Source organism: Neomonachus schauinslandi, chromosome 1, assembly GCF_002201575.2.
Source record: "Neomonachus schauinslandi chromosome 1, ASM220157v2, whole genome shotgun sequence".
NCBI lineage: Eukaryota > Metazoa > Chordata > Mammalia > Carnivora > Phocidae > Neomonachus > Neomonachus schauinslandi.
Genome location: NC_058403.1, coordinates 63,836,299 through 63,863,033, shown reverse-complemented (window position 1 = coordinate 63,863,033; position 26,735 = coordinate 63,836,299). Strand labels below are relative to the sequence as shown.

The 26,735-nt window shown below is 36.0% G+C and overlaps 1 protein-coding gene across 2 annotated transcripts in view; it reads left to right on the top strand.

The window, feature by feature from the left end:
- The window catches only part of GSK3B (glycogen synthase kinase 3 beta), a 207,709-nt gene that overhangs the window by 88,571 nt on the left and 92,403 nt on the right, over positions 1 to 26,735 (top strand). For both annotated transcript variants that reach the window (XM_021692732.1, XM_021692731.1), the window contains exon 3: positions 7,984 to 8,067. In XM_021692732.1, coding sequence (XP_021548407.1) covers positions 7,984 to 8,067 — 84 coding nt within the window. The remainder of the gene's footprint in view (positions 1 to 7,983; positions 8,068 to 26,735) is intronic.

Here is a 26,735-nt window from a genome sequence, read left to right as displayed (position 1 = left end):
TTTTGCCTTCTGGCCTTCATCAGTCTGATGATTAATCAGCTGTTTATTGTATTATTTTTCCCATGTATGTTATAAGCCATTTTTTGTGATTACTTTCATGATTTTTTTCTTTGTGGCTTCAGTTCAAAAGTGATGTGCCTAGATGTGAATCGCTTTCTATTTATCCTTTTGGAGTTCATTTAGCTTAGGGTTCCTTAAGCTTTGTGGTCAGTAGATTAGTGTTTTTCATCAAATTTGGGGAGTTTTCAGCAGTTATTTCTTCAAATATTTTTTCTCCTCCTTTTTCTTTTTCCTCTTTTTTTGGATGCTGCCTTTATACGTATGTTGGTAGGTGTGCTATTATCCTACATGAGGCCTCTGAGGCCCTGTTCATTTTTCTGCAGTCTTTTTTTCCTTTTGTTCTTTCAGTTGGGTAATTTATTTCTCTGTTTTTAAGTTCACAGATTTTTTTTTAAATGTCATCTCAAATCTTATCTTGAGCCCATAGTGAATCTTTTACTTTGTTACACTTTTCAATTCTAGTATTTCCAGGTTTAAAAAGTTAGTATTTCTTTATTGAAATTTCCTACTTGTGTAATTGTCATATTTTTCTTTAATTTTTAATATATGATTTCCCTTAACTCTTTTAACATATTCTATATTTTAAAAGTTTCCCAGCTTTATTGAGATATAATTGATATATAACATTGTGTTTAAGGTGTACAACATGTTCATTTGATGTACTTATGTATTGCAAAATGATTACCACCACCATTAACTAACATGTCACACCTTATAATTACCATTTCTTTTTGTGCTGAGAACATGTAAGATCTACTCTTTTAGCAACTTTGAAATATATGGTATGGTGTTATTAGCTATAGTCACCATGGTGTAGGTGAGATTCTCAGGACTTATTCATGTTATAACTAGAAGTTTGTACTCTGACCAACATCTCTTTTCCCCACTTTCCAGCCCCTGGTAACAACCCTTCTAGTCTCTTTGTATGTATTTGAGTTTCTATATTCCACGTGTAAGTGATATATGGTATTTGTCTTTCTCTGTCTGATTTATTTCACTTAGCATAATGACCTCAAGGTCCATCCATGTTGCAAATGTCAAGATGTCATTTTTCTGGCTGAATGATATTTCTGTCTATCTCTATCATATTTTCTTTATCCTTCATCTGTTGATAGACACTTAGCTTGACTTGGCTATTGTGAATGATGCTGTAGTGAATATGGGAGTACAGGTATCTCTTCAAGATGATGATTTTAACTTTGGGATATATACCCAGAAGTGTAATTGCTGGATCATGGTAGTTCTGTTTTTAATATTTTGAAGAACCTCCATACTATTTTTCATAGTAGCTGTATCAATTTAATTTCCTACCACCAGTACACAAGGGTTTCCTTTTCTGCACATCCTCATCACCACTTTATCTCTTATCTTTTTGATGATAGCCATTCTAACAGGTGTGAAGTGATACCTCATTGTGGTTTTGATTTGCATTTCCCTGACGATTAGTGATGTTGAACACTTTTTCATTTACCTGTTGGCTATTTGTATGTGTTCTTTGGAAAAATGTCTGTTTGGGTCTTTGCAGTTTTTAATTGGCTTGTTTGTTTTTTTGGTGGTGAGTTGTATGAATTCTTTATATATTTTGGATATTAACCCCTATCTCATAAATGATTTGAAAGTATTTTCTCCCATTACATAGGTTGCCTTTCATTTTGTTGATGGTTTTATTTGCTATGCAAAAGCTTTTTAATTTGATGTAGTCCCACTTGTTTATTTTTGCTGTTGTTGCCTTTGCTTTTGCTGTCAAATCTAAAATATCATTTCCAAGACCAGTGCCAGGAAGCTTATGTTTTCTTCTAGGAATTTTGTGGTTTCAGGTCCTTATGTTTTTTCAATAGAATAGCTACTTGTATTCTTGTCTGCTAAATTCAACAGCTGTGTCTACCCAGAGTCACTTTCTGTTAGCTCCTTTTTTCATTTTAAACCTAAGAGTAAGTCAGCTCTTTCTGTTATCTGTAGGTCTCACATTTTATTTTCTTCCTTTTTAAAAAATTTTTTTATATTTTTACAGTTGGACATTTTAGATAATGTAGCAACTCTGGATTCTGATTTTTTTTTTTAAATCTTCCTGAAGGTTGTTATTTTGGGATTTTCCTTTTTTTTTTTTTTTTTTCCTTTTTTTGTAACTTACCTGCATCTAATCTGTAGAATCTTTTACCTTCACAGTTTGAAGCCCCTAAATTCTGTGTTAATTTTTTAATTCTAATTTTAATTTTTAGCCTGATTTTTTTTTCAGAGGCTATTTCTGTATAGTTTAGTGGGCAGGCAATTATTGGTTAGAGATTGTGCTCAAACATCTTGAGTTTATAAGGCTTTCATCATTTTTTGATGATTCTGTACATGGTTGGGGGCGTCCATTTAAAATTTGGTCAGTTTTTAAGTTGGCCTCAGCTTTTACTTTCTCTGAGGCCCTATTGGGTTTCCCCTGCATATGTGCACAGCTTTTTAGTCAGCCAGGAATATGTGAAGAGGTTATTTAGCCCCTCTGTGCATATCATATCCAGGATTTCCCTGTTAAATTTTTTAGTGTTCTGCCAGGTCTGTCATTTTCCCCAGATGGGACTTTTATCCTCAGGTTAACAGAGCTGTGAGCTTTCTCACTTTGTTTCCTATCAGATTTGCCATTTTTACTGCCTGTGCCACTGGCATTGGGTTTTTCTCTCTTTTCTAAGTGATGGTAGCCCCCTCTCCAGGCAAAATTCCTGGTTTTCATGGTCAACTCTGCCCTGGTAAAATTGCCTCAATCTCTGAGCTGGGCAGTGGTGGTTGGAGATGGGAGCATCCTCTGGCAAAAAGGCCACTGATCAAGGGGAACCCTCCTACACTGTTGGTGGGAATGCAAGCTGGTGCAGCCACTCTGGAAAACAGTATGGAGGTTCCTCAAAAAGTTGAAAATAGAGCTACTCTACCACCCAGCAATTGCACTACTAGGTATTTACCCCAAAGATACAAATGTAGTGATCTGAAGGGGTACGTGCACCCCGATGTTTATAGCAGCAATGTCCACAATAGCCAAACTATGGAAATAGCCAAGATGTCCATCGACAGATGAATGGATAAAGAAGATGTAGTATATATATACAATAGAATATTACGCAGCCATCAAAAAAAAAAAAACCCAAATCTTGCCATTTGCAATGGTGTGGATGGAACTAGAGGGTATTATGCTAAGCGAAATAAGTTAATCAGAGAAAGACATGTATCATATGATCTCACTGATACGAGGAATTCTTAATCTCAGGAAACAAACTGAAGGTTGCTGGAGTGGTGGGGGGTGGGAGGGATGGGGTGTCTGGGTGAGAGACACTGGGGAGGGTATGTGCCATAGTGAACACTGTGAATTGTGTAAGACTGATGAATCACAGACCTGTACCTCTGAAACAAATAATACATTATATGTTAAAAAAAAAAAGAAGAAGATAGCAGGAAGGGAAAAATGAAGGAGGGGGAAACCCAAGGGGGAGACGAACCATGAGAGACTGTGGACTCCGAGAAACAAACTGAGGGTTTTAGAGGGCAGGGCGGTGGGGGGATGGGTTAGCCTGGTGATGGGCATTAAAGAGGGCACGTATTGAGTGGAGCACTGGGTGTTATACACAAACAATGAATCATGGAATACTACATCAAAAACTAATGATGTAATGTATGGTGATTAACATAATAAAATAAAATTTAAAAAAAAAGGCCATTGATCCCCACTGTCCCATCTCCAGTGTCTAGCAGTTTTTCAAGAGTAAATGCTATTTGATTTGTTGTTGCCTTTGATTGATTTCCAGAGCCTTGAAATGGTTGTTTTCCACAGTATAGTCCTTTTTTTTTTTTTTTTTAAGATTTATTTATTTTGAGGGAGGGAGGGAGAGAGAGAGCTTGTGCCCACATGTGCAAGCGGGAGTGGGGGAAGGGCAGAGGGAGAGAGAGAAAATCTGAAGCAGACTCCCCACTGAGCAAGGAGCCCAACCCAGAGCTGGATCTCAGGACCCTGAGACCATGACCTGAACTGAGACTAAGAGACACTTAACTGACTAAGCCACCCAGGCACCCCTACAATGTTGTCCTTTTTATAGGTGTTTTGAGGGGCAACGGATTTACCAGTCTCTTTATTCCACGATAGCTGGAAATATTGCCTCTATTTAAACTTTCTAACTTCTTACTCCTTCCCCCGTGTCTTCCAGGCCCACTTTAATTCAGTCTGGTCAGGCTTTTACCACTGTTCTACTGAAGCCACTTTTATTAAGAGTCACTGGCATCCTGCATTTACCCTTTCCAATTATCAGTTTTCTGTTTTCATCTTAATCAACCTTTCAGCAGCTTTCGGCATAAATGGTCACTCCCTTTTTCTGAAAACTTTTTTTTAATTGGCTTCTAAGATAATACTATCTCCTGTTTTTCATCCTACTTCATTACTTCTCCACGTGATCCACTCCTTCTCATACCTCTGAATATTTACTTACGTATTTTGGTCTAAACTTCTTCCCTAGGTGATACCATTGGGTTCCCTTGCTTTAAGTTCCCTTTATGAAGATGACCCCCAGATGCATATTTCCAGCTTCAACTTCTTCTACCTTGAGCCTCATAGTATTTTCACTTGGATGGTTAGTAAACGTTTCAAACTTAATAGATGGAAAACAGAACTCTTGAACCACTTTCTCCATCAAATTTATTCTCTTCAAGAGTTTTTAGAATGATCTTTTAAAAGGGTAAATCAGATTATGTCATTTTCCTGATCAAAACATTGGCTTTCCTTTACATTTAATGTGAAACTCAGTTTCTTACCATGATTAAAAGAGTTTATAGACATACCCTCTGCCTACCTTCTCTGAACTTTTCTTCTCTTCCTTTACTCAATCACATTATTCTTTAGCTATTTCTTGAATATGTCATGTCCGCCTCTAGCTGTTTACATTTGGAGGTTCCTATAAACTGCATTGCTCTTCCCCCATACCTTCACATGGTTCTCATCATCATATCATTCAGGTTTGTGTTCAGATCTTACCTCCTTTGTGAGGTGTATTCTGACTTCCCTATCCAAAATACAGCTCCTTGTCTATATCATGCTCTATCTCCTTAAGCTATGTGAAAATACATTGCTTCTTCCTCACTGTCCTCCATAGACTGTAAGTTTCATGAAGATAGGAACTTAGTCTTGTTCACTGCCATATCCTTAACATTATGGACGATGCCTGGCATAGAATAGGTGCACAATATTTGTAGAATAACAGTGTTTTCTATAGAATTAATTTGTCATTAGTGAATTATTAAAGAATGACTCAGTAACAATGGCTTGGCTTGTGATAGTTGTATGTTTAAGTGCATTCAGGCATCAACTTTGTTTGCCTAATGTTGGCATGATTAATACTTATAAATGTTGCTCTATGAAATTTATATTTTAGACCTTTTAGGGAATTTTAAGATGAGAAAATTTAAGACTTTAAAAAGAACAGAATATGTCAAAAGAGTAAGGGTAGATGAATATTTAGGTCCATGTATTTGCTTCATTTATGCATTCTTTCTGGTAAAAGATAGTATATATAAACTTATACAACTTCTGTTATCTGAGAATTTAATAGTTCTCTTTTATAACTTGGTTAATGAGTCTGGAAAAAGGGCTTATTTTAACATAGTTGGCTATGTTGAAAAACAATCTTAATGTCTATATATTGTGAGAGCCGTGAGTCTTAGCTTACACTAGCAGTTCTTCCACAAAACTATCTATATAGATGTGAACTGGCAAAGTATAGACATACTTCCAGACTTAGCATCAGTTTAAAATGCAAATAGACACAGTTTTGAAATTGGTAAAGTTTTTTTGTGTTCTTTGTCACAGTTAAAACTCAGAATGTGACTTGAGTTATCTTTATTAAAGCAATAATACTGTACTGTCTTGAGTTTTTGTTTATTGCTTCAGCTATAAACATTTTATAACAAGTAATGGGATGAAAGATTGATGTTCTATAAAAGAATTTTATTTTTTAAAAAAGATTTATTTATTGAGAGAGAGCACGAGTGGAGGGAAGGGCAGAGGGAGAGGGAGAGAAAGAATCCTTAAGCAGATTCCCCACTGAGTGCAGAGCCTGACGTGGGGCTCCATCCCAGGACCCTGATACCATGACCTGAGCTGATATCAAGAGTCAGCTGCTTAAAAGAGTCAGCTGCTTACCAGGTGCCCCTATAAAAGAATTTTAAATATCACTGAACATGAACCCAGCTCTCACAGTCCGTTTAAAGGGATAGAGGATAGTCCTTTCGAGTTTCTAATTTCCCTGAGATGATATGCTAGAACAATCATAGAGCCAGTTGGAAGTTTCTAGAGGAGGAGAAACAATTTGCATATTTCTGGTACCATCTTCTAAGAACTGGAGCCCACTCTGCTCTAGAATAGTTCTGCTTATGAGGTTCCTCATCTGCTGTGCAATCCCCAGCCCCTCTTTTTTTGGCCTTTTTTCCCTAACCTAAAAGCATTTTTCCTTCCAGATTCCCAAGTATATAACTTTATGTTTTATAGCCCTTCCAAAATTTTGAAATTTTATATTTCCTGTCCATATAGCTAGTACTTTGTAATATTTTCTCTGTGTTATGTAATTTGGCCTTTATTTACTGGACTTCTGATAGCCAAGTATATTTTTGGAATTTATCTTCTTTGTTAATATATACTCTTCATTTATTACTGCAAAAACTTATGTTGTTAGGAAGTCATCATATTATTTAGTGTTTTCTTTTCATGAAGAATGAACATAACTTTGAAATTCCCCAATGGAAAAAGTGTGGTCTGTAAATTTATCAGGACTGCACAATTTCTAGTATGCCATATTTTAACTTAGCAACTGAGCCCTTATGGGCTCTCAGATTTTTTTTTTTTACACTGTATCTTGGAAGTTAGGAGGGCTTGTAAGAGCTCTTTGCACCCAAATTCATTTGTTTAGTGAGAAGTTTGATTTTTATTATAGTTGCGAAAGATTACAGTACTAATAGCTTATTCCAGATATCTCTTAAATACTATACACACTGCTTCTCAAGCTATTAGTGGTGAAATATTAGTTTTAAAAATTTCCAGTTCAGGGGCGCCTGGGTGGCTCAGTTGGTTAAGTGACTGCCTTCAGCTCAGGTCATGATCTCAGGGTCCTGGAATCAAGCCCCACATTGGGCTCCCTGCTCGGTGGGAAGCCTGCTTCTCCCTTTCCCACTCCCCCTGCTTGTGTTCCGTCTCTCGCTGTCTCTCTCTATGTCAAATAAATAAATAAAATCTTTAATAAAAGAAAATTTCCAGTTCATCAAAGACTGATATTTTTGTAAAATACAATAGAAATCAGTTACTAGAAAAGCGAAATTTTAAAAAATACAAAGTATAGGCCCCACTCTTTATTATAAGATTCACAGATATGAAATTATTCTATCAAATTGCTATAAAACATTCTAAGCACTTATTCTCAATTTCTGTATTTATCTTATTGCAGAGTAGTAGAAAGTAGTAGATTGGTAACATAGACTAGTAACAAATAGGTTGCAGGTCAGCATTGGTCTATAGACCATACTTTTTATTTTGTTTAAATTTTTTTTGTTATTTTTTAATTTTTAAAATTTTTAATTAAAGTATAGCTGACATAATATTAAATTAAGTTCAGGTGTACAATGTAGTGATCATACAACACGAAATTCTCACAATAAGTGTATTACAGTATTATAGACTATATTCCCTATGCTTTACTTTTCATCCCCATGACTTACTTATTTTACAGTGGGCAGTTTGTACCTCTTAATCCCCTTTACCTATTTTGCCCAGGCCCCCACCTCCTAGACCATACTTTTTAGTAACATATCTAAAGCCTGCTCTTTGTAGTGTTTAATGTTATGAGTTCTTAGAATCTTAGTCAATATGGTGAATAGCATTTATCCTTTAAAAAATATTTTCATGTGTTTCCTTTTCAGAATCGAGAGCTCCAAATCATGAGAAAGCTAGATCACTGTAACATAGTCCGATTGCGTTATTTCTTCTACTCAAGTGGTGAGAAGGTAGGTCTTGCAGAAAGTGTGTACTGAATATTGTGATAGACTTGTTATTCTTCTAAAAATAGTCATCATTCTCCACCCCACCCCCCACCTTAGCACAACTAGCAGAACAGTTTTGCTAATTGAATGGAAGAATTCTAAAACACAGGCCCTAGTGATTCTGAGCTCAAGATATGATCATTGAATATCATTAGTTATATCAGAAATTGTTTATAAAATAAAGGGAATGAATTTTTAAGAATTTTCTTTTTTGGAATATTTGTCCTTAGTTCTTTATATATACATATATATATTTTAAACCTTCTATGTTCCCTTATGTGCTTCTGGAGCCCCATGATAGTTCCAGCTGTTTATTAGAGGGTGGAAAATTATGTGGAATATAAGTGGAATTATGCGGAATTTAAGTGGAAGTATTGGAGGGAAATGGGAAACAGGAAGACTTTGGTAGGACCAGAATGAGACTTAAACAGTGGGAGGCAAGTTTAACCTACCTTTGGCGAGGGAAAAAGAAAGGTGTAATATTACAGAGCTTATTATAAGTGGTCACTATTTTTGATCACATTTAATTTTGTGAAAGCAAAGGATAAACGAGACTTTGTGCTGTGCATCCCCGGTCCTTTTTGTCTTTCCATTCAGATGATGACAGTAACTGATGTCATTGTGCTCACTGGAAACTGACAAAAAGTCAGTTTCTTCTTTTTTACCTTCTTTTTTTTTTTTTAAGATTTTATTTGACAGACACAGCGAGAGAGGGAACACAAGCAGGGGGAGTGGGAGAGGGAGAAGTAAACTTCCCACAGAGCAGGGAGCCCGATGCGGGGCTCAATCCCAGGACCCTGGGATCATGACCTGAGCCGAAGGCAGATGCTTAATGACTGAGCCACCCAGGTGCCCCCCTTTTTACCTGCTTCTTTCTGCCTGTTCACTGTCCCTTCCCAGATTAAATATTTTCCTTACATTTCTACTTCACTGGTTTGGGGTGAGAGGGCAGGGCAAATAATAAACCACTTAATCTTTTTGGCTAAACAAATACGACTTTGGATAAGACCATTTGATTTTTTAAAGATTTTATTTACTTATTTGACAGAGAGTTAGAGAGCACAAGTAGGCAGAGAGGCAGGCAGAGGGAGAGGGAGAAGCAGGCTTCCGGCAGGGAGCCTGATGTGGGACTCGATCCCAGGACCCTGGGATCATGACCTGAGCCGAAGGCAGTCGCTTAACGACTGAGGCACCCAGGTGCCCCGACCATTTGATATTTTGGACTTCAGATTTCTGGTATATACTATCTGAAGTTCCTAGATCCGTAATTCCTCTTGATTTCTAAGCACAGTATTCTTTTTACTTCATTTCCCAGTGTACCAGTGCTTAACCATTTTCCATTAAATTTTATTTAGATTATTTCCTTAGAAGTTCTTTTTTTCATGTCATCTGTAATATGGGAAGATACCTATGTATTAAGCCACGATTGTGATATACCTCCTGTAGATACATAAATGTTAAATATTTGTATGTGTTTGTGTCAGTCATAGTTTTAGCAACCATAATTAGCAAATTGGCTCCTTAGTGACTCTTGTTTCTCAGGTGTTTGTATTTGGGACTGTAAGCCCTTGTAAGTATTTGAGCTCTTTTGTTTCGAAAGCCAGTTATGAGGTTCATGCTACTTTTTTTTTTTTTTAACCTAGCAAACAGCCTGTTATGTCTTTAACTTATCTGTTTTGACATGTCTTTACTTTTTCCTGTCCCTTCCCAAATAAAATTATGGAACATCTGTTACGTTCACAGCACTCTTATAATGGAATTTTGCATCCTCATGACTTTTTGTTATTAGATGCTAGACATTATAATATCCCAGGGAGAAAGTAAAGGTCAGAATTATTTGTTCCCTGAACCAATAGATTACATGGAGATTGGTTTGCAGAGGCCTCCTTACAAAGCCCCTAAACATATTCTCATGATTACTTTATTTATATAGCTTTCCCTATACAGCAGACACTGTTTTTAGCACTTTACAAATATTAACTCATTTAATGCTTGCAAAGATGAAGAGCAGAAAAGGAAGAATCAAATTTTTGAATATAAGGCTCTATTTGTGGCGGCATCAAAAGGTTTACCTATCTGGTTTTGGTCTGGTGAAAGCCTTGATCACCGTCTGCCCTCACCCTCACTTAATCCTGCCTTGGGAGTGACTGGACTGTTATCTGTGTACCCCAGAGGGTGGATTTTCCTCCCTGCTGCTGTTCAGAGCTGCTTATTATCATAAATGGTCTTACAGATAAAGAGCAATTGAGAAGTCATTAAGGGAGGTTAACCAGAAGGACACTGAACCTCTGTCTTTCATAAAAAAGAAATGTACTTTCTAATGTTTTTCTCAGAACTTTCTCTTGAGCTTTGTAAATTTTCTGAAATGAAAAAAAAAAAAAGATTCCTCTTAATTTTGGATAGCTTCATTTAAAAAAAATAGCAAGAAAGAAAAGTTGTGATATATTGCTGAAAATAATGATCCTTCCTTAACAAAAAAGGAAGGTTTTCTGGAGATATGCAGAAATACTGCATATGGGAGGCTCAGGACCTCCCATAGTCTTCTAGCCACCAAAAAGATGATTTCTTCTTGCCCTACTCATGATCTCCACTTCCATTCTTCTGAACTGTTCTGGCAGGGCTAACATCACTCAAGAGACCAGGTAGTAAATTAATACGTCCCATATGAGAAGATGGGTTCTGCTCTTGGGTTGAGAGCTCAGGTTTGTAAGTATCAGTTCTAACTCTTAAGAGTAGGTTACTGAGAGTGAACTTAGAACTACCTTTTAGAAAAGGATCTAAATGTCTTAGGAAATTCTTACAAATCTTTAAAGATGATTTCTCTCTGAATATGACAGTCCTCTATTAGGTAGGCATTTTTCTAACAGAAGCATTATGTACTGCCTATGTGTATATATTAGAAGAGTTTTGGGGGAAGAAATAATAGTTCGAGATGCCTTTGGGACATGCAAATAGAATGCCCATTAGATAGATACATGTATGATTTCATAGGTGGTAATGGTGGCTGACAGGGGGGTGGGGTACTAAGTAGAGAAAGGACATTGACAAGGTTGTGTTGATAGAGTTATGTAGCCATGTGGTAGAGCTCTTAGGAGTTCTGGGAAGAGGGAGAGGGGATGTTTGAGACCAGGACAGTAAAGAGCCAGCAGTTTGCCAAGTATTGCCTTCTGGTCCTAGAATATGAGAACTGTCTTCATTTGGGAGACTGCAAGGAAGCCAGTGCCTTTGGATGGGATCCAGGTTTTGTCTAGGGCAAAGCAGTAAAAACAACAAAAACAAAACAAAAACAACAAAAAAACCTCTGTGAAGAGACTGGGATTCAAAACCCCATGAAGAGTTTCTTTTACAGGTGTTAGAGAGCTTAGGGGAACATCTGGACAGGAGATCAATGGTCAGAACATGAGCCTAAAGGAGACGTGAGGAGGCAGTTAGGGGGATGGTTTTAGAAATTGTTGAGGATGAGAAAGAGAAGAATTCAGTGTTTCAGGATTATAAGAGTGAAAGACTTGGTTGATGTATATGGAAATATTTCATAACTCTCTTGTTGTTCTCATCTCTCCCTCTTTACCATTTTCCCAGTCTCTTTTATGCCTTTTGTCTCTGTCTACTTTATAGGTTTCTGCTTCTTTCACTCTGGGCTCTACTCTAGGTCTCTATCTTTTGGTCTCTGAGGTTCTGTCCCTCTCTTTTGGTGTGTGTCACCCCCTCAGATTTCTTTTCCCTCTTCAACTCTGGTATCTGTCTGTCTCAATATCTCATTTACTTCCTGTATGGATCTCAACTTCATTCTCGTGGTTTTCTGTACTACTCTTTTGTTGGGTTTCTACCCATCTTTCTTTGAATATCTGATCCTTCTGAGTCTTTGTATGGATTCTCATCTGTCCTGAGCCTTCTTCATTCTCTTTCTTGGTGTTTCTTCTTTTTGAGCTTCTATTACTCCCTTTTTGGAAAATTTTAAAGAAGAAAAATTTTTCACTCACCATCCTGACTTTTGACTTCTGCATTATCTATGTATGTATCTATTTATCTATCTATCTTATTTCATTTGTACATGTTTTATCTATTTGTATGAATAATTATTTATGACCTTACAAACTTTGAAGATCTCATAAAACTTTCCATGTTGCCTCATAGTATTTGTAGTTACTGGCTATATAATATTCCATTGAGTTATTGAACTGCATAATACTCCCTAACTATTCCCCCATTGTTATTCTTAATTTTAAAATTGTAGCTAAGCTACCCCAGGGCTTCATCATAATTTTTGTCTATAAGCACTCTTCAGCTCTGGGTGAAGTTAGAGTAAGATCACTGCAATATTTGGCAAATATTTCCACTGACCACAGTTTGACTGAAAGGTTACGTCTATTTTGGTGAACTTGTCTTTATTTTGCTCCACTCTGCCATTTTAAAGACTGTTTTCTTTAGGGATTGAAAATAATCAGCTTTTAGCATATAACTGGGGAAAGGACTAACCAGAGTAACTAAAAGAAGGGGGAATTCAGTCAGGACAGACACCAGAGGTGTGACCTAATTAGTCTTAGTCATAGTCTTCTGGTTGGAATTATTAGTGTTTGCTATAGTAACTAGAGCATCATGTAGTCAATTAGTATACTTTAGATTACCCAATAGGTTTTAGTAACTCTGATTTAGTTCAGAAAAAGTGGCACTCTTTCTCCTTGACCAGATAAAAATGGGGATTTTTGAATGTTTTGAAAGTCAGGCTTATAATACTTTTGTGAATTCTGAGTTTGTGTGTTTTTTCAATATCAATTATTTTGCAGTGGAAGCTCCTTTGCCCCTAAATAAAATTTTATGAAGAACCCTATCCTATAAATAAAACAGATAAAAAGCAAAGTTGCTTTGGTTGAAACTAGGGTATGGGACCAGCTGACATTGTCTTTCCTGAGTTGTACCTCACCTCTGTAGAACCCTAGGATTCTGAAGGATAGACATAGTATGTAAACCACATTGTGTCTTTATAGGAGCTTCAAATTTTATTTAAATTGATTTTCTTAAAGAAAAATTTCTATAAGTAACCATACATGTGAAAATATTTTACCTGTGCTCATCATAGATTGATTACTTGAATAATAAAGAAATGGCCTTCCTTGGGGCACCTGGGTGGCTCATTCATTAAGCGTCTGCCTTCGGCTCAGGTCATGATCCCAGCGTCCTGGGATCGAGCCCCGCATCAGGCTCCCTGCTCCTCAGGAAGCCTGCTTCTCTCTCTCCCGTTCCCCCTGCTTGTGTTTCCTTTCTTGCTGTGTCTCTCCCTGTCAAATAAATAAATAAAATCTTAAAAAAAAAAAAAAAAAAGAAATGGCCTTCCTTAAAAAAAAATAAAAATCTGTCCCTCTACTTGTGTGAGAGTCAGTTTAAATGGCAAGGATGACAAATTGATTTCATTCCTCATACCAACTTTGTTCTATTGATAGTAACTGTGTAGAGGGCTGTGTGCAGGAGAAGATTCTACCATTGCTTCTGGGATCAGAGAGAAGAATGCTGTGCTTGATTATGCCTGTTTGTCACTAGCCCTGAAGAGGAAAGGGTAGGGGTGAATCTGTTCTGAAAATTAAAGAGCTCTGGCTTTGTAGCTGGGTTTACATCCCAGTTCTGGCACTTGATAGCAGTATGACTAGGCAAGATATTTACCTTAGTAAGCCTTTTTCCCCTTCTCATCTGTACAGTAGGGATTTTGTAAGAAAAAAGTATAATAATGTCTAAGTGCTTTATTGCAGCACTTGGCGTATAATTAACACTTAATAAACATTTAACTTAATACTTTACAAATGATTATTTAATAATAGCAAATATATATTGCATTTGCTGTGCATCAGATATTGCTCTCAGCACTTTACATGTACTTTATAAATCACTTAAACTTTATAGCTACCCAGTGAAGAATCGGTACTGTTATTATCCCCCATTTTATAGAAGAAGAAACTGAGGCACTTGAAGTTAATTAAGTTACCTGAGAGTCATACAGCTACTGAGTGGCAGTTAGGAGTCCGCTCTAGGCAGTCTTTCTCCAGGGTCTGTATAGTATGCTGTACTATTTAGCATAGAATGTCTGTTTCTGCAGGAGCAGTGTATTAGAAATATAACATTTAAAAATATCTCAGTAATTATTGCTAAACAAGGAGAGCTTGTACAGTGTCTACTTTGGAGAATTTTTAGAAAAGAATAAATAGCCTTTTGTTTTAGGACAATAATAGTAGTAGTAGTGATGATAATAGCCAAAACTTGTGTGATGCTTAGTATACACCAGGCATTAATCTAAACACTTAAACTCTTCTGTTTTTTGGAAGAGTTTGTGAATTGTTAATTCTTTACATGTTTGTTAGAATTTACCATTGAAACCATCTGGTCCTGGACTTTACTTTTTGGGAAGTTTTTTATTACTGATTGATTCATTCTCTACTTCTTATATAGGCTTGTTGAGATTTTGTATTTTGTCTTGAGTTAGTTTAATATTTGGTGTGTTTCCTTGAATTTATTGATTTCATCTAAGATATCTAATTTGTTGGCACACATTCGTTCATAGTATTCTGCTATGGTCCTTTCTATTTCTGTAAGGTCAGTAGTAATGCCCTCATTTTCAGTTCTGATGTTAGTTTTTTGTGTCTTCTTTTTGTCAGTCTAGCTAAAGGTTTATCAGGTTTTTTTGAGCTTTTCAAAGAATCTTTTGATTTTCTTGAAATTTTTTGGTCTCTATTTTATTTATTTCTGGTCTGTTTTCCTTCCTTTAGCTAGCTTTAGGTTTAGTTTCCTCTTCTTTTCTAGTTCTTCAGGATGTAAAGTTAGGTTATTGACTTGAAATCTTCCTTCTTAATGTAGGCAAGCTCTAGATTGCCCACTGAGTGCAGTGAAGATAGCACTCAGAGGGTGGTATGTTGGATTTTTGTTTTCATGTATCTCAAGTGTATTCTAATGTTTCTTTTTTCAGAGTGTGTTGTGTAATTTTCTCTTTGTCCTGGTGGTTGTTTAGAGTGATGGTTATTTTCCACACATTTTAATTTTTTTTTCCCCTTCTGTTACTGATTTCTGGTTTCATTCTGTTATGGTTGGAGAAGATACTTCATATGATTTCATTCATTTTAAATTTATTGAGATTTGTTTTGTTGCCTAATATATGGCCTATTCTGGATAATATCCTATGTGTACTTGAGAATAATGTGTAATCTTCTGTTTGGGGATGTAAAGAGATAGATATATAAATAGATAGACAGATAGATAGATAATAGATAGATATCCTTTTGGTTTATGATGTTCAGATCTTTTATTTCTTTATTGCTCTTTTATCTAGATGTGCTGTCCGTTATTGAAAGTGGTGTATTAAAATCTCCAACTATTGTAGAATTGTTTTTTTCTTCCTTCAATTCTATCAGTTCTTGCTTTATATATTTGAGATTCTGTTGTTGGTACATTATGTGTGTATAATAGTTATATCTAACTGATGAATTGATCTTTTTATCAAAATATGATATCTTGGATGCTTTTTATTTTCTTTTTCTTGCCACTGCCCTGGCTAGAACCTCCAGGACAAAGTTGAGAAGAGATGAAAGCAAACATCCTTACTTTGTTCTTGATTTTAGAGGGGAAAAAGTATTTAGTCGTTCTTTTTAAGTATGATGTTAGCTGTGGGTTTTTGTAGATGTCATTTATCAGGTTAAGGTAGTTCCCTTTTATTCCTAGTTTGTTTAGCATTTCATGAAATGTTGAATTTTGTCAAATGCTCTTTCTCCATCTGTTGAAATGATCGTGTGTTTTTTGTCCTTTATTCTATTACTAAGGTGATTTACGTTAATTTTTTGAATGCTGAAACCTACTTGGCATTTCTGAAATTAATCCCATTTGGTCATGGTATATAATCATTTTATACATTGCTGAATAGTAGTTTTTTAGAGGAGTTTTGCATCTATATTCATAAGGAATATTGATTAGTAGTCTGTTGTGTGTCCATACCTGCCCCCGACCCCATGATGGTTTTGGTATCAGGGTAATACTGGCTTCATAGAATGAATTGGGAAGTGTTTTCCTCTTCTTCTTTTTTTTTTTTTTTTTTTGAAGGTTTTTATGAAGAACTGGTATTAATTCTTCCTTGAAAGTTTGGTAGATTTCTCCAACGAAGCCATCTATATACCTGGGCACTTTTTGTGGGAAGTTTGTTTTTTTTTTTTTTTTAAAGATTTTTTATTTATTTATTTGAGAGAGAGAATGAGGGAGAGAGAGCACATGAGAAGGGGGAGGGTCAGAGGGAGAAGCAGACTCCCTGCTGAGCAGGGAGCCTGATGCGGGACTCGATCCAGCGACTCCAGGATCATGACCTGAGCCGAAGGCAGTCGCTTAACCAACTGAGCCACCCAGGCGCCCGGGAAGTTTTAAAATTACTAATTCAATTTCTTTACTTGTAATAGGTGTATTTAGATTTTCTGTGTTTTCTTTTGTCCATTTTGGTTCATTTTATCTAAGTTATCTTATTGACACAAAGTTTTTCATACTTTTCCCTTAATTTTTTTTTTTTATTTCTGTAACGTCAATTGTGATGTCCCCTCTTTCATTCCTGATTTTCATAATGAGTCTTTTTTTTTCTCCCTTGGTCAGTCTAACCAAAGGTTTGTCCGTTTTCTTGATTTTTTTTTTGGTTTCATTGATTTTCTTTTTTCAATTGCTTTTCTATTCTGTAATTAATTCACTTATTTCTGTTCTGTTCTCTTTATCATTTCCTTCCTGCAGCTCACTGTGGGTTTATTTTGCACCTTCTTCTCTAGTTTCTTAAGATTCTTGATTTGAGATCTTTTCTTTAATGTCACTTCTTGGTCAAAGGTTGTGCTTTAAGTTCCCTTATCCAGTTACATTTTTATCCTTTACCATTGGATGTGTGAGTGGCCTGGGTGCTGCATCTCAGTTCAAGGAGTCTGTATTTGTCACAGATCAAACCAGGTACTAGTAGTTTAGAATTTCCCCCCTGATTGCTCCTGAGAAGGTGTAGCCTTGTGCATTCACGTTCTTTCTGACTGCCAGGGATGAATGTGATTTTATTTCCTGGAAGTTGCTCTTGGGTCAGAGTAGCTTATTTTCAGTCAGGGTTTGATTTGAGGTTGTTTGTAAATCCCTTGTACCCATAATGCTTTTACTGTGTGTTGATGTACTGTGTGCAACTTGGGGGAATACTTCAAATCTCCCCCACATCCTGCACAGCGTAGCACCTGTGCATATCCTTAATGACCTCCAGAGATGACTGTTGCCAAGTAGGCTCTTTTTGGCTATCTCTTTTCTTGTTTCTCTTCAACTTCTGGTGCCTTGCCTGTTTGCTTGTGTCAGGGACCTGCCCAGCCTCCACAAGGATCTCCATTGTTTTTAGACAATGCCCATAGGCATGGCGTTTTCCCTACTGTGTCACAAATAAAATCGGTCTCTGTAGGCAGAGCTAGCCTCTCTTTCCCTCTGGACAGAATCCCTATTTTACTGCACTAGAACCCAGTATGAAGACTCACTTTTTCCAGAATAACACCCCCACTTTATGAGTGGGCAATGGAGGATGGGCAATGGCAGCCCCTGTTCTTCACACCTTGCCACTCCCAGCGTGGGCGCTCTGCCCTAAGAGCAAGTTAAAATTGAGACTCTCAGGTCCCCAGCCTGCTATGCCTGGAGTAGAGCTTCTGACTTACTTTTGGGGACTGGGTGAGGAAAGGGAGACACAGTCCTCTTGGCTCTGCCCAACTGGAATAGATCTTTTGCACCTTGGGACACAGCCTGTCCCTTCTGGGGTGAAACCATAGCCCCAGACTAGAGCTGAGAGGAGAGGAAGCTACCCATCTTACTGACCATACCTGTCTGGAATAAGTACAGAGTAGAGCTTCCCAGACATGGAAGTAGGGTATCAGGGTAAGGGAGCAGATCGTCACTAAAATGCCACAGATTCTTGGTGTTCTTATTGAAATTTGTTTCTTCATTTGCTGTATGCCCTTAGAAAAATTATCAGATACTTCAAATGATTGTTTTTTAATCATTTTACCAGTTAAATTTTTGTTCTGCTGAGATCTGTGCTCTCTACTCTGCCATCCCAGAAGTCCTGTTCCCCACTTACTTTCCACATTTTGTGGACTGCTTAGTGAGGTTGTTATGCTGGGTAGAAAAGATAAATAAAATAGACACTTCCAGCTATAGTGGGTGCATATCGTATTGTAGAGGGATAGACTGAAAAGTAATAATTGAACATATGCTGATTGTCTTCTGTTTTGTTTACTTCATTAGTAAATAAATTTTAAGTAAGCACAATAAATTAGTACCATTATACTAATACATTATAAAACATATACCAAAATAGATACTTTAAAACATCAAATAAATATACCCGATATATGATAACTTTTATCAGATTCACATTCTTAGAGATATTCTTTTGATTACTATAGAGATTATTAATGTCTTAAATCATGAATAAAAACACTAAATGTTTTGTCAAATCTTATGATTCATAAAGTGCTTTTTTCTATGCATATTATGCATTTTTTTCATTTAGTCATCTTGGTGCTACAAGGTAGGTAATAGTACTATTTTATTATAAGTTTTATCCTTGAGAAAATCAAAGTCTAGTGTAATTAAAGAATTTGCTCAAGGTTGTATAGTTAATAACCAACCACAGGAGCCAATTTCAAAAGTAGACTCTTCATCTATAAAGTCTGTATTCTTCCAATCACCTACTCTCTCTGAACTCTTGAAGTTCACTTCATATCAGTTTACTGGCACTGTATAGTGTTTTAGGTACAAGACAAAGTATAAGGTCTGTCTAAATGAGTTTGAAAAAGACAAGAAAAGAAATACACTGTACAATGACACATGGAGTAACAATTATTTGGTCTATGAACGGAAGTACTATAAAGAAAAGGAATAAATTATCCAGAACGGCCAGCAAAGGAATTACATAGAAGTGATACTTATTCAGGGTTTGAGGGAGGAGCTCTTTAGATAAATAAATAGGTGTGTGTCAAGTTAGAAGTACAAGACACTCAGGGCGCCTGGGTGGCTCAGTCGGTTAAGGGTCTGCCTTCAGCTCAGGTCATGATCTCGGGGTCCTAGGATCAAGCCCCACTTCAGGCTCCCTGCCCGGCGGGGAATCTGCTTCTCCCTCTCCCTCTGCCCCTCCCACACACCCTCCCCCCCAGCTTGTGCTCTCTCTCTCAAATAAATAAATCTTTAAAAAAAAATAGATGTACAGGATGTTTGAAAGGCTTGGTGAGGTTAAACAACATAGTCTGTGTAGAAGAAATACAAGTATTTTTGAAATTTCTGGTACATAAAGTATAGGAGTATGGGGATAGTAGTGGGAGGTGAGGCTGTGGATGTAGAAGTGGGTTCTTAAGTGATTGTTTGGGTCAAGGTCAGTTCCCCTACATGAACAGTATTTTTTGTTGTTATTTTTTAATTAAATGAAATCTCAAGTTACAGAAATGGTGTACATATAGAAATGCCATACAGAGTTGTAGCTAAGTGTATACATGGTCTAGTTTACAAAATACAACTCTCCTCCATTCCTTTTCCTTCTCTTTCACCTTCCTTACTTTGTGAAAATCACTGATAGCAGTGAATTTTATTTACTGAAATAAAGAGATTGCCTAAATAACCCCAATTTGTTTCTTATTTAAAATTGTATGAGTTCTATTAAAGTGGTATATTCATTCTGTATGAACATTTTGCTGATGAAATGCTGACATTTTCAGTGAGAGTGTGACCTAGAGAATGAATATGTAGGTAATAACAAAATTCTTGAGGTAGATGAATTATCAAGACCTCTTCATGAATTATAAATGTTATAACACCAAATATGGTAACTGTCGTTTGCTTGAAGATGTTAATCTAGGAGTTTCTTTTGAATATCAATTACCACCTTGTTATTATGTTATTATAATATTTTAGTGACACTAAAATATTATTACAATGCATATTGTAAAAAAATTGAAATAACAGAGGACAGTAGATAAAAGTAAAATCTTTTTTACCCTGATCACAAAATCCTCAAATCCCTCTCCATAGAGGTAAATTTCCTGTATGCATATATGAGCTCATATATCACAGGTTAATGTAATAATATTCATATTATTTTGGAACATGTTGCCCCCTTTCCCCCCAAAATATAACAATATGGCATTTTATGTCTATATGCTTAGACACTGCACCCAATTTTCCCCTGTTGTTAATATCTTAATATTAGTAAGGTTACGTTTATTACAATTAATAAATCAGTATTGATACATTATTATTAACTAAATTCCATAGTTTATTTCGATTTCCTTAGTTTTTATCTCATGTCTTTTTTCTCTTCCATGATCCCATTTAGGCTACCACATTACATTTAGTTACTTTGTCTGTTAGGCTCCTCTTGACTGGCAGTTTCTCAGACTTTCTTGTTTTTGATGACCTTGACAGTTTTGAGGAGTACTGGTAGGCTGCTTCACTACTGGGGTTTGTTTAATATTTATCTCATAATAAACTGGTTATTTGGGAAAAGTCCATAGTGCCATTTCATCACATCATATCGAGGGCACGTAGTCTCAGCACAACTTGTAGCTCTTGTTACTAACCTTGATCACCTGGCTGACCTAATATTTTTCAGTTTTCTCCACTGTAAAGTTATTCCCCCTACCCACCCCCACTGTTCACAGCCCATACCTAAGAAGGGAGGAGTTCCTTCTCCTTAAGAGCACATTGGCTACATAAATTATTTGGATTTCTTCTGCATGAGAGGTTGTCTTTTCTCCCCATCTTTTAGTCATTAATTTATATCATTGTGGATTCATTTGTTTTATACTTTGGGTTATAATTGAATAATACTTTATTGATCAGATTGTTCAATCAAATTTTTTAAATTATAGTTGACATACAATGTTATATTAGTTTCAGTATACAACTTAGTGACTCGACAGTTGTATACATTACAACATGCTCACTACACCTGACACCATACAAAGTTATTACAATATTATTGGCTATTTTATAGTTGAGGTTTGTACCTCCTAATCCCCTTCACCCATTTCACCTGTCCCCCCATTCCCCTCCCCTCTGGCAACCATCAGTTTGTTCTCTGTATTTAGGAGTCTGTTTCTGTTTTGTTTTGTTTTGTTTTTTAATTCCACATTTAAGTGAAATCATATGGTATTTGTCTTTTTCAGTCTGACTTACTTCACTTAGCATAATACTTTCTAGGCCCATCCATGTGGCAAGATTTCATTCTTTTTTTTAATGGTTGAGAAATATTCCATCATGTATCTTCTTTATCCATTCATCTACTGATAGACACTTAGGTTGCTTCAATATCCTGGCTGTGATAAATAGTGCTGCAATAAACATAGGGGTACATATATCTTTTCAAATTTGTGTTTTCATTTTCTTCAAGTAAATACCCAGAAATGGAATTGCTGGATTGTATGGCAGTTCTAGTTTTAATTTTTTGAGGAATCTCCATACTGTTTTCCACAATGGTTGCACCAGTTTACATTCCCACCAACAGTGCACAAGGATTCCCTTTTCTCCACATCCTTGCCAACAGTTGTTATTTCTTGTCTTTTTGAAACTGATGGTGTGAGGTGATATCTCATTGTGGTTTTGATTTGCATTTCCCTGATGATTAGTGATGTTGAGCATCTTTTCATGTGCCTGTAGGCCATCTGTATGTCTTCTTTGGAAAAACGTCTATTCAGGTCTTTTGCCCATTTTTAATTGGATTATTTGGGTGTTTTGGTGTTGAGTTGTTGTTTGAGTTCTTTATATATTTGGGATATTAACCCCTTCTGAGATAGATCATTTAGAAATATCTTCTCCCATTCAGTAGTTTTCCTTTTCGTTTTGTTGATCGTTTCCTAGTTCCAGTTGTTTATTTTTGCTATTGTTGCCCTTGCCTGAGGAGATGGATCCAGAAAAATTTTGCTAAGGCTGATGTCAAAGAATGTATTGCCTATGCTTTCTTTTAGGAGTTTTATGGTTTATATAAGAAAGTGGTTTGGTTTCATTCTTCTGCATGTCCAGATTTTCCAACAACATTTATTGAAGAGATTGTTTTTTCCCCATTGTATATTCTCACCTCCTTCATCATAGACCATATAATGGTCAATTTTTTAAACCATTGATCTATGTGTTTATTTTTGTACCAGTATCATACTGTTTTATTATAGCTTTGTAGTACAGTTTCAAATTTGGGATTCTGATACCTGCAGCTTTGTTCTTCTTTATCAAAATCGCTTTTGCTATTTGGGATATTTTGTGGTTCTATAAAAATGTTAGGATTATTTCTAGTTCTGTGAAAAAAAATATTCTTGGTATTTTGATAGTGATCACAGTGAATCTGTAGATTGCTTTGGGTAGCATAGACATTTTAACAATATTCATTCTTCTAGTCCTTGAGCATGGTCTGTCTTTCCATTTGTGTCATCTTCAATTTCTTTAATAATTTTTTTTTTTAGATTTTATTTATTTGAGAGAGAGAGACAGAGATAGTGAGAGAGAGCACAAGTGGGGAGGAGAGGGAGAAGCAGGCTCCCCGCAGAGCAAGGAGCCTGATGCGGGACTTGATCCCAGGACCGCGGGATCATGACCTGAGACAAAGGCAGACGCTTAACCAACTGAGCCACCCAGGTGCCCTGTTATATAAATGTTTTATAGTTTTTAGAGTACAGGTCTTTTACCTCTTTGGTTAAATTTATTCCTAGGTATTTTATTCTTTTTGATACAGTTATAAATGGGATTGTTTTCTTAATTTCTCTTTTGGCTATTTTGTTATTAATGTATAGAAATGCAACAGATTTCTGTATATTAATTTTGTATCCTGCAATTTTACTGAATTCATTAATTCTAATACTTTGTGGTGGACAAAAATATTGTCATTTTTAATTTAATTTTTTAAATATTTTATTTATTTATTTTAGAGAGAGAGAGAGAGAGAGAATGAGCAGGGAGGAGGGGCAGAGGGAGAGAGCAGCAGATTCCCCGCTGAGCAGGGAGGCTGACATGGGGCTCGATCCCAGGACCCGGAGACCATGACCTGAGCTGAAGGCAGACGCTTAACCGACTGAGCCACCCAGGCGCCCCAATATTGTCATTTTTTAAATTTGGCTATGGTTTTGTTGTTTTTTCAGAAAGCAGTATAAAACTTTTACATTTTTATGTGATCTAATTGGCATCATTTTCCTTAATAGCTTATAGATATTTTGTCCTCCAAGATTGCAAACATACTCATTGTTTCTTCTGGTAGATTTATAGTTTTTTTTTAAAAAAAACTTTTGATAGTTTGATATTTATTTTGTGTTAATGGTGTGAGATGAGGAGGGAGCTTACCATAATCTTGTTGTGTGCCAAGTGTTTATCTCCCTTTCCCCATTCCCACTCCCCTTCTCCCAAGCAAAAGAGTATTTCCCTTTTCCTAATCCACACCCACTTCACTGTTAGTGTTATTCCCATCTCTAGCCAGCCTGGCACACACATTGGAGAAAAGGCATCCATTTTCAAGTTTTTTTGTTTTTTGTTTGTTGGGGTTTTTTGCTAGTCCAAGTTCCCTAACTCAATTCTGAGGAGAATTCTGGGCTATCAAGACACTTGGTTGAATGTCTTATTACTGGGTTCTATGATATGCTGCTTCACACCCCATCAAATTTTTAGAATTATAGCACGATTCTACTTAAAACTGCAGCCTCAAGTGATTTTGTTTCCTTGACCTCAGAAATCATCTGAGGATAAGAGCATCATAATAGTATCTGTTTTCCAAATGTAGGATGGAGTTGTCCCGATTATTGTTTAGTTGTTGGTAGGTGTGATCGAAACTTTGTCATTTAAATTTCTTCCTGAATGAATGGCTTTAGAGTGAAGTTCATAGAGGAGTGGTTATGAGCAGTTAGAGAGTAGTTCTCTATTAATAGAAGTCATAACTAGGAAAACTGAACCACTGAGAGAAATACTCCCTAAATTGTACATCATGCAATTTTTTGGAGTTTTCTTTTTTTTTTTTTTAAGATTTTATTTACTTATTAGAGAGAGAGAGAGAGCATGAGCAGGGGGAGAGGGAGAAGCAGACTCCCCACTGAGTGCAGAGCCTGATATGGTGATCTGAGCCAACGGCAGACCCTTAACTGACTGAGCTGCCCAGGTACCCCAAAATGACACCTTTTAAATGTATATGGTCATTTACACTGTACCCACAAAATGGACAGACCTAAAAAAATTAAAAAATAAATGGACAGACCTCCTCTATGGTTCTAAAGAAATTGCAAGTTTTTGATAATAAATGGAGTAAGTAAACAAAGTATCTATGAGCAAAGAGATAAGTTTATGTTAATCTGCAAAGTAGTAGTCTAAATATAATTTAAACCCCCATATTTCCCATAGGGTAGTATGTTAGAACATTCAACCTATAGCAGACATGGTTTCTTTAACCTTCCTCTGATGTGTTCTGCTTTGTTAATATTATGAATAAAATACATTGCCTAAAAATGGATATCATCAGTATGTCAAATGAAGCCTGAACTGTGCAAAGCAGAATGGAATTATCTTTACTGCTCCAAACACAGTACTTTAGCTGTAACCTAATATTGCATTAAGTTTTTCATTAACTGTATCTCAATGTTGATTGCCTTTTGAGTTCTCGTCAGTTACACTTCTCATTTATTTTCCAGCTGAATTACTGTCAAGTCTTATCTGTCATTCTACATAATAAATTAATACTTTGAGTTTAATCATAGGGTTTTGTATTATATTGTAGGTTTCGCTTAGCTTTCCAGACTATTAGAGTTCTTTAAATTCTTATTTGGTCTTCCATTTTCAGTCATTCATAGGTTTGTGTCAATCTTTGGTGGTTATGTTAAAGTCAGAAATTATAAACTGACTGCCAAATTCATCCCCTGGTGTGTTTTATTTGGCTAGCACATTCTGTTAATATTTTTATGAATTAGGATGCTTTTAGTTATGGTTTGTACTGTCTATCTGATTTATCAACCACTACCCCTTACTGCATTACACATTTTGGCTTCACACATTTACATTTGTTACTTAGCCTTGAAAACATTTGCTTTTGCAACCCCTAATATATGCAATCATTTATGAAAATATTGATTGGGACAAGAGACGGACAGAGCTTATAGTCCTACAACTAGAAACCTTCCTTGAATTTGACATTTATGTTTTCATCTTTTTATTTTTCTTGGTATGATTGTTTAGCAAATGAATTAAATTATAATACAGTGCTATATACATCTTCAGGTCATTCATAAATATATCATGATTAACTTTGTCAAATGATTTATTGAAATCAGGCTTCTTGATTTTTAGCATCTGTGTTAATGATCTTTCTGAAACTCAAGACTCACCATTCCTTCAATTCTTTGTACATATCCCTTTGGTACCAGTTTGGTATTTTATTTATGTATTCCTTTTAGTAGACCTCATCTTCACTTGGAATTTCTTGTCTAAATCTTGATCTCTGAAATTTTCTTGTCTTAGCCTGCAGCATTACTTTTGCTGCCTTTAGTTCTACGTATGACCTTATTTCTTATTTTACAAGAAGGAGGGTCATCAGATAAACTTTACTTAAAATTCTTTCTAACCTGATCATTTATTTTAGATGTACAGGAAGAAAAATGTTGTATCATTTCCTCCTAAAGATGATAATAGTGAAAATTTCAGTCTTTATAATTTGCCAGGTAATGTGCTTAAAGAGCTTTTTATAGATTATTATCATCTCAAGACAGTCCTTTAAAGTAGATGCCATTGTTAGCGTGATTTTATAGGAAACTGAGTCTGAAAGAAGTTAAGTAACTTGCTTGTGGTCACAGAACTTGTACTATCAGAGTTTGGCCTTCTGTATTTTGTGTGACTGATGCTAACCTTGCCTTTTAATTGCACTGTATAGTACTCTGTGTTCTTGTTTCTCATTTCTCTTGATGTTCTAGAACATTGCTTTATCAGTTATCCCTTTTCTTTCCTTTCTTATTACTTTATTCCATCCTTATCCACTCAGCCTACAAATAAATTTGGGTCTCTTTTAGCCATTTAAAAAATACAAATGAAAAGCACATCAACAATTTCTCTACAGTCTCTCTTTGATTTTGCTTCTCCTCAAGTTATCAGCTCCCGGCTTTCTTTTTACTTTCACCACGAGGGATTTTGTAAGAACAAACTAAATTAGCTACCTCCTGTTCCTCACCTGCCATCTGCTCACTCTTGATCTCAGTATAGGTTGTTGCTACTGGCACCATGGTCTGAAACTGCTCTTTCCAGGACCATCACTGAACCACGATACACCAGATCTAACAATCTTTTCAGTCCTTATCTCTCCTGCCAATGAAATACTTTGCTGTTCCCCATCTCATCATTATTGAAATTTCCTTGCCTTTTTTTTTTTTTTTAAATTTCTGTGTTTTCAACCAAGTCTTTAGTCTTAGTTGCAGAGATCACTAGAAATGGGAATTATTACTTTTAGTTATTTATTTTTTATTTTTTATTTTATTTTTGAAAAATTTTATTGTTATGTTAATCACCATACATTACATCATTAGTTTTTGATGTAGTGTTCCAGGATTCATTGTTTGCATATAACACCCAGTGCTCCATTCAGTACGTGCCCCCTTTAATACCCATCACCAGGC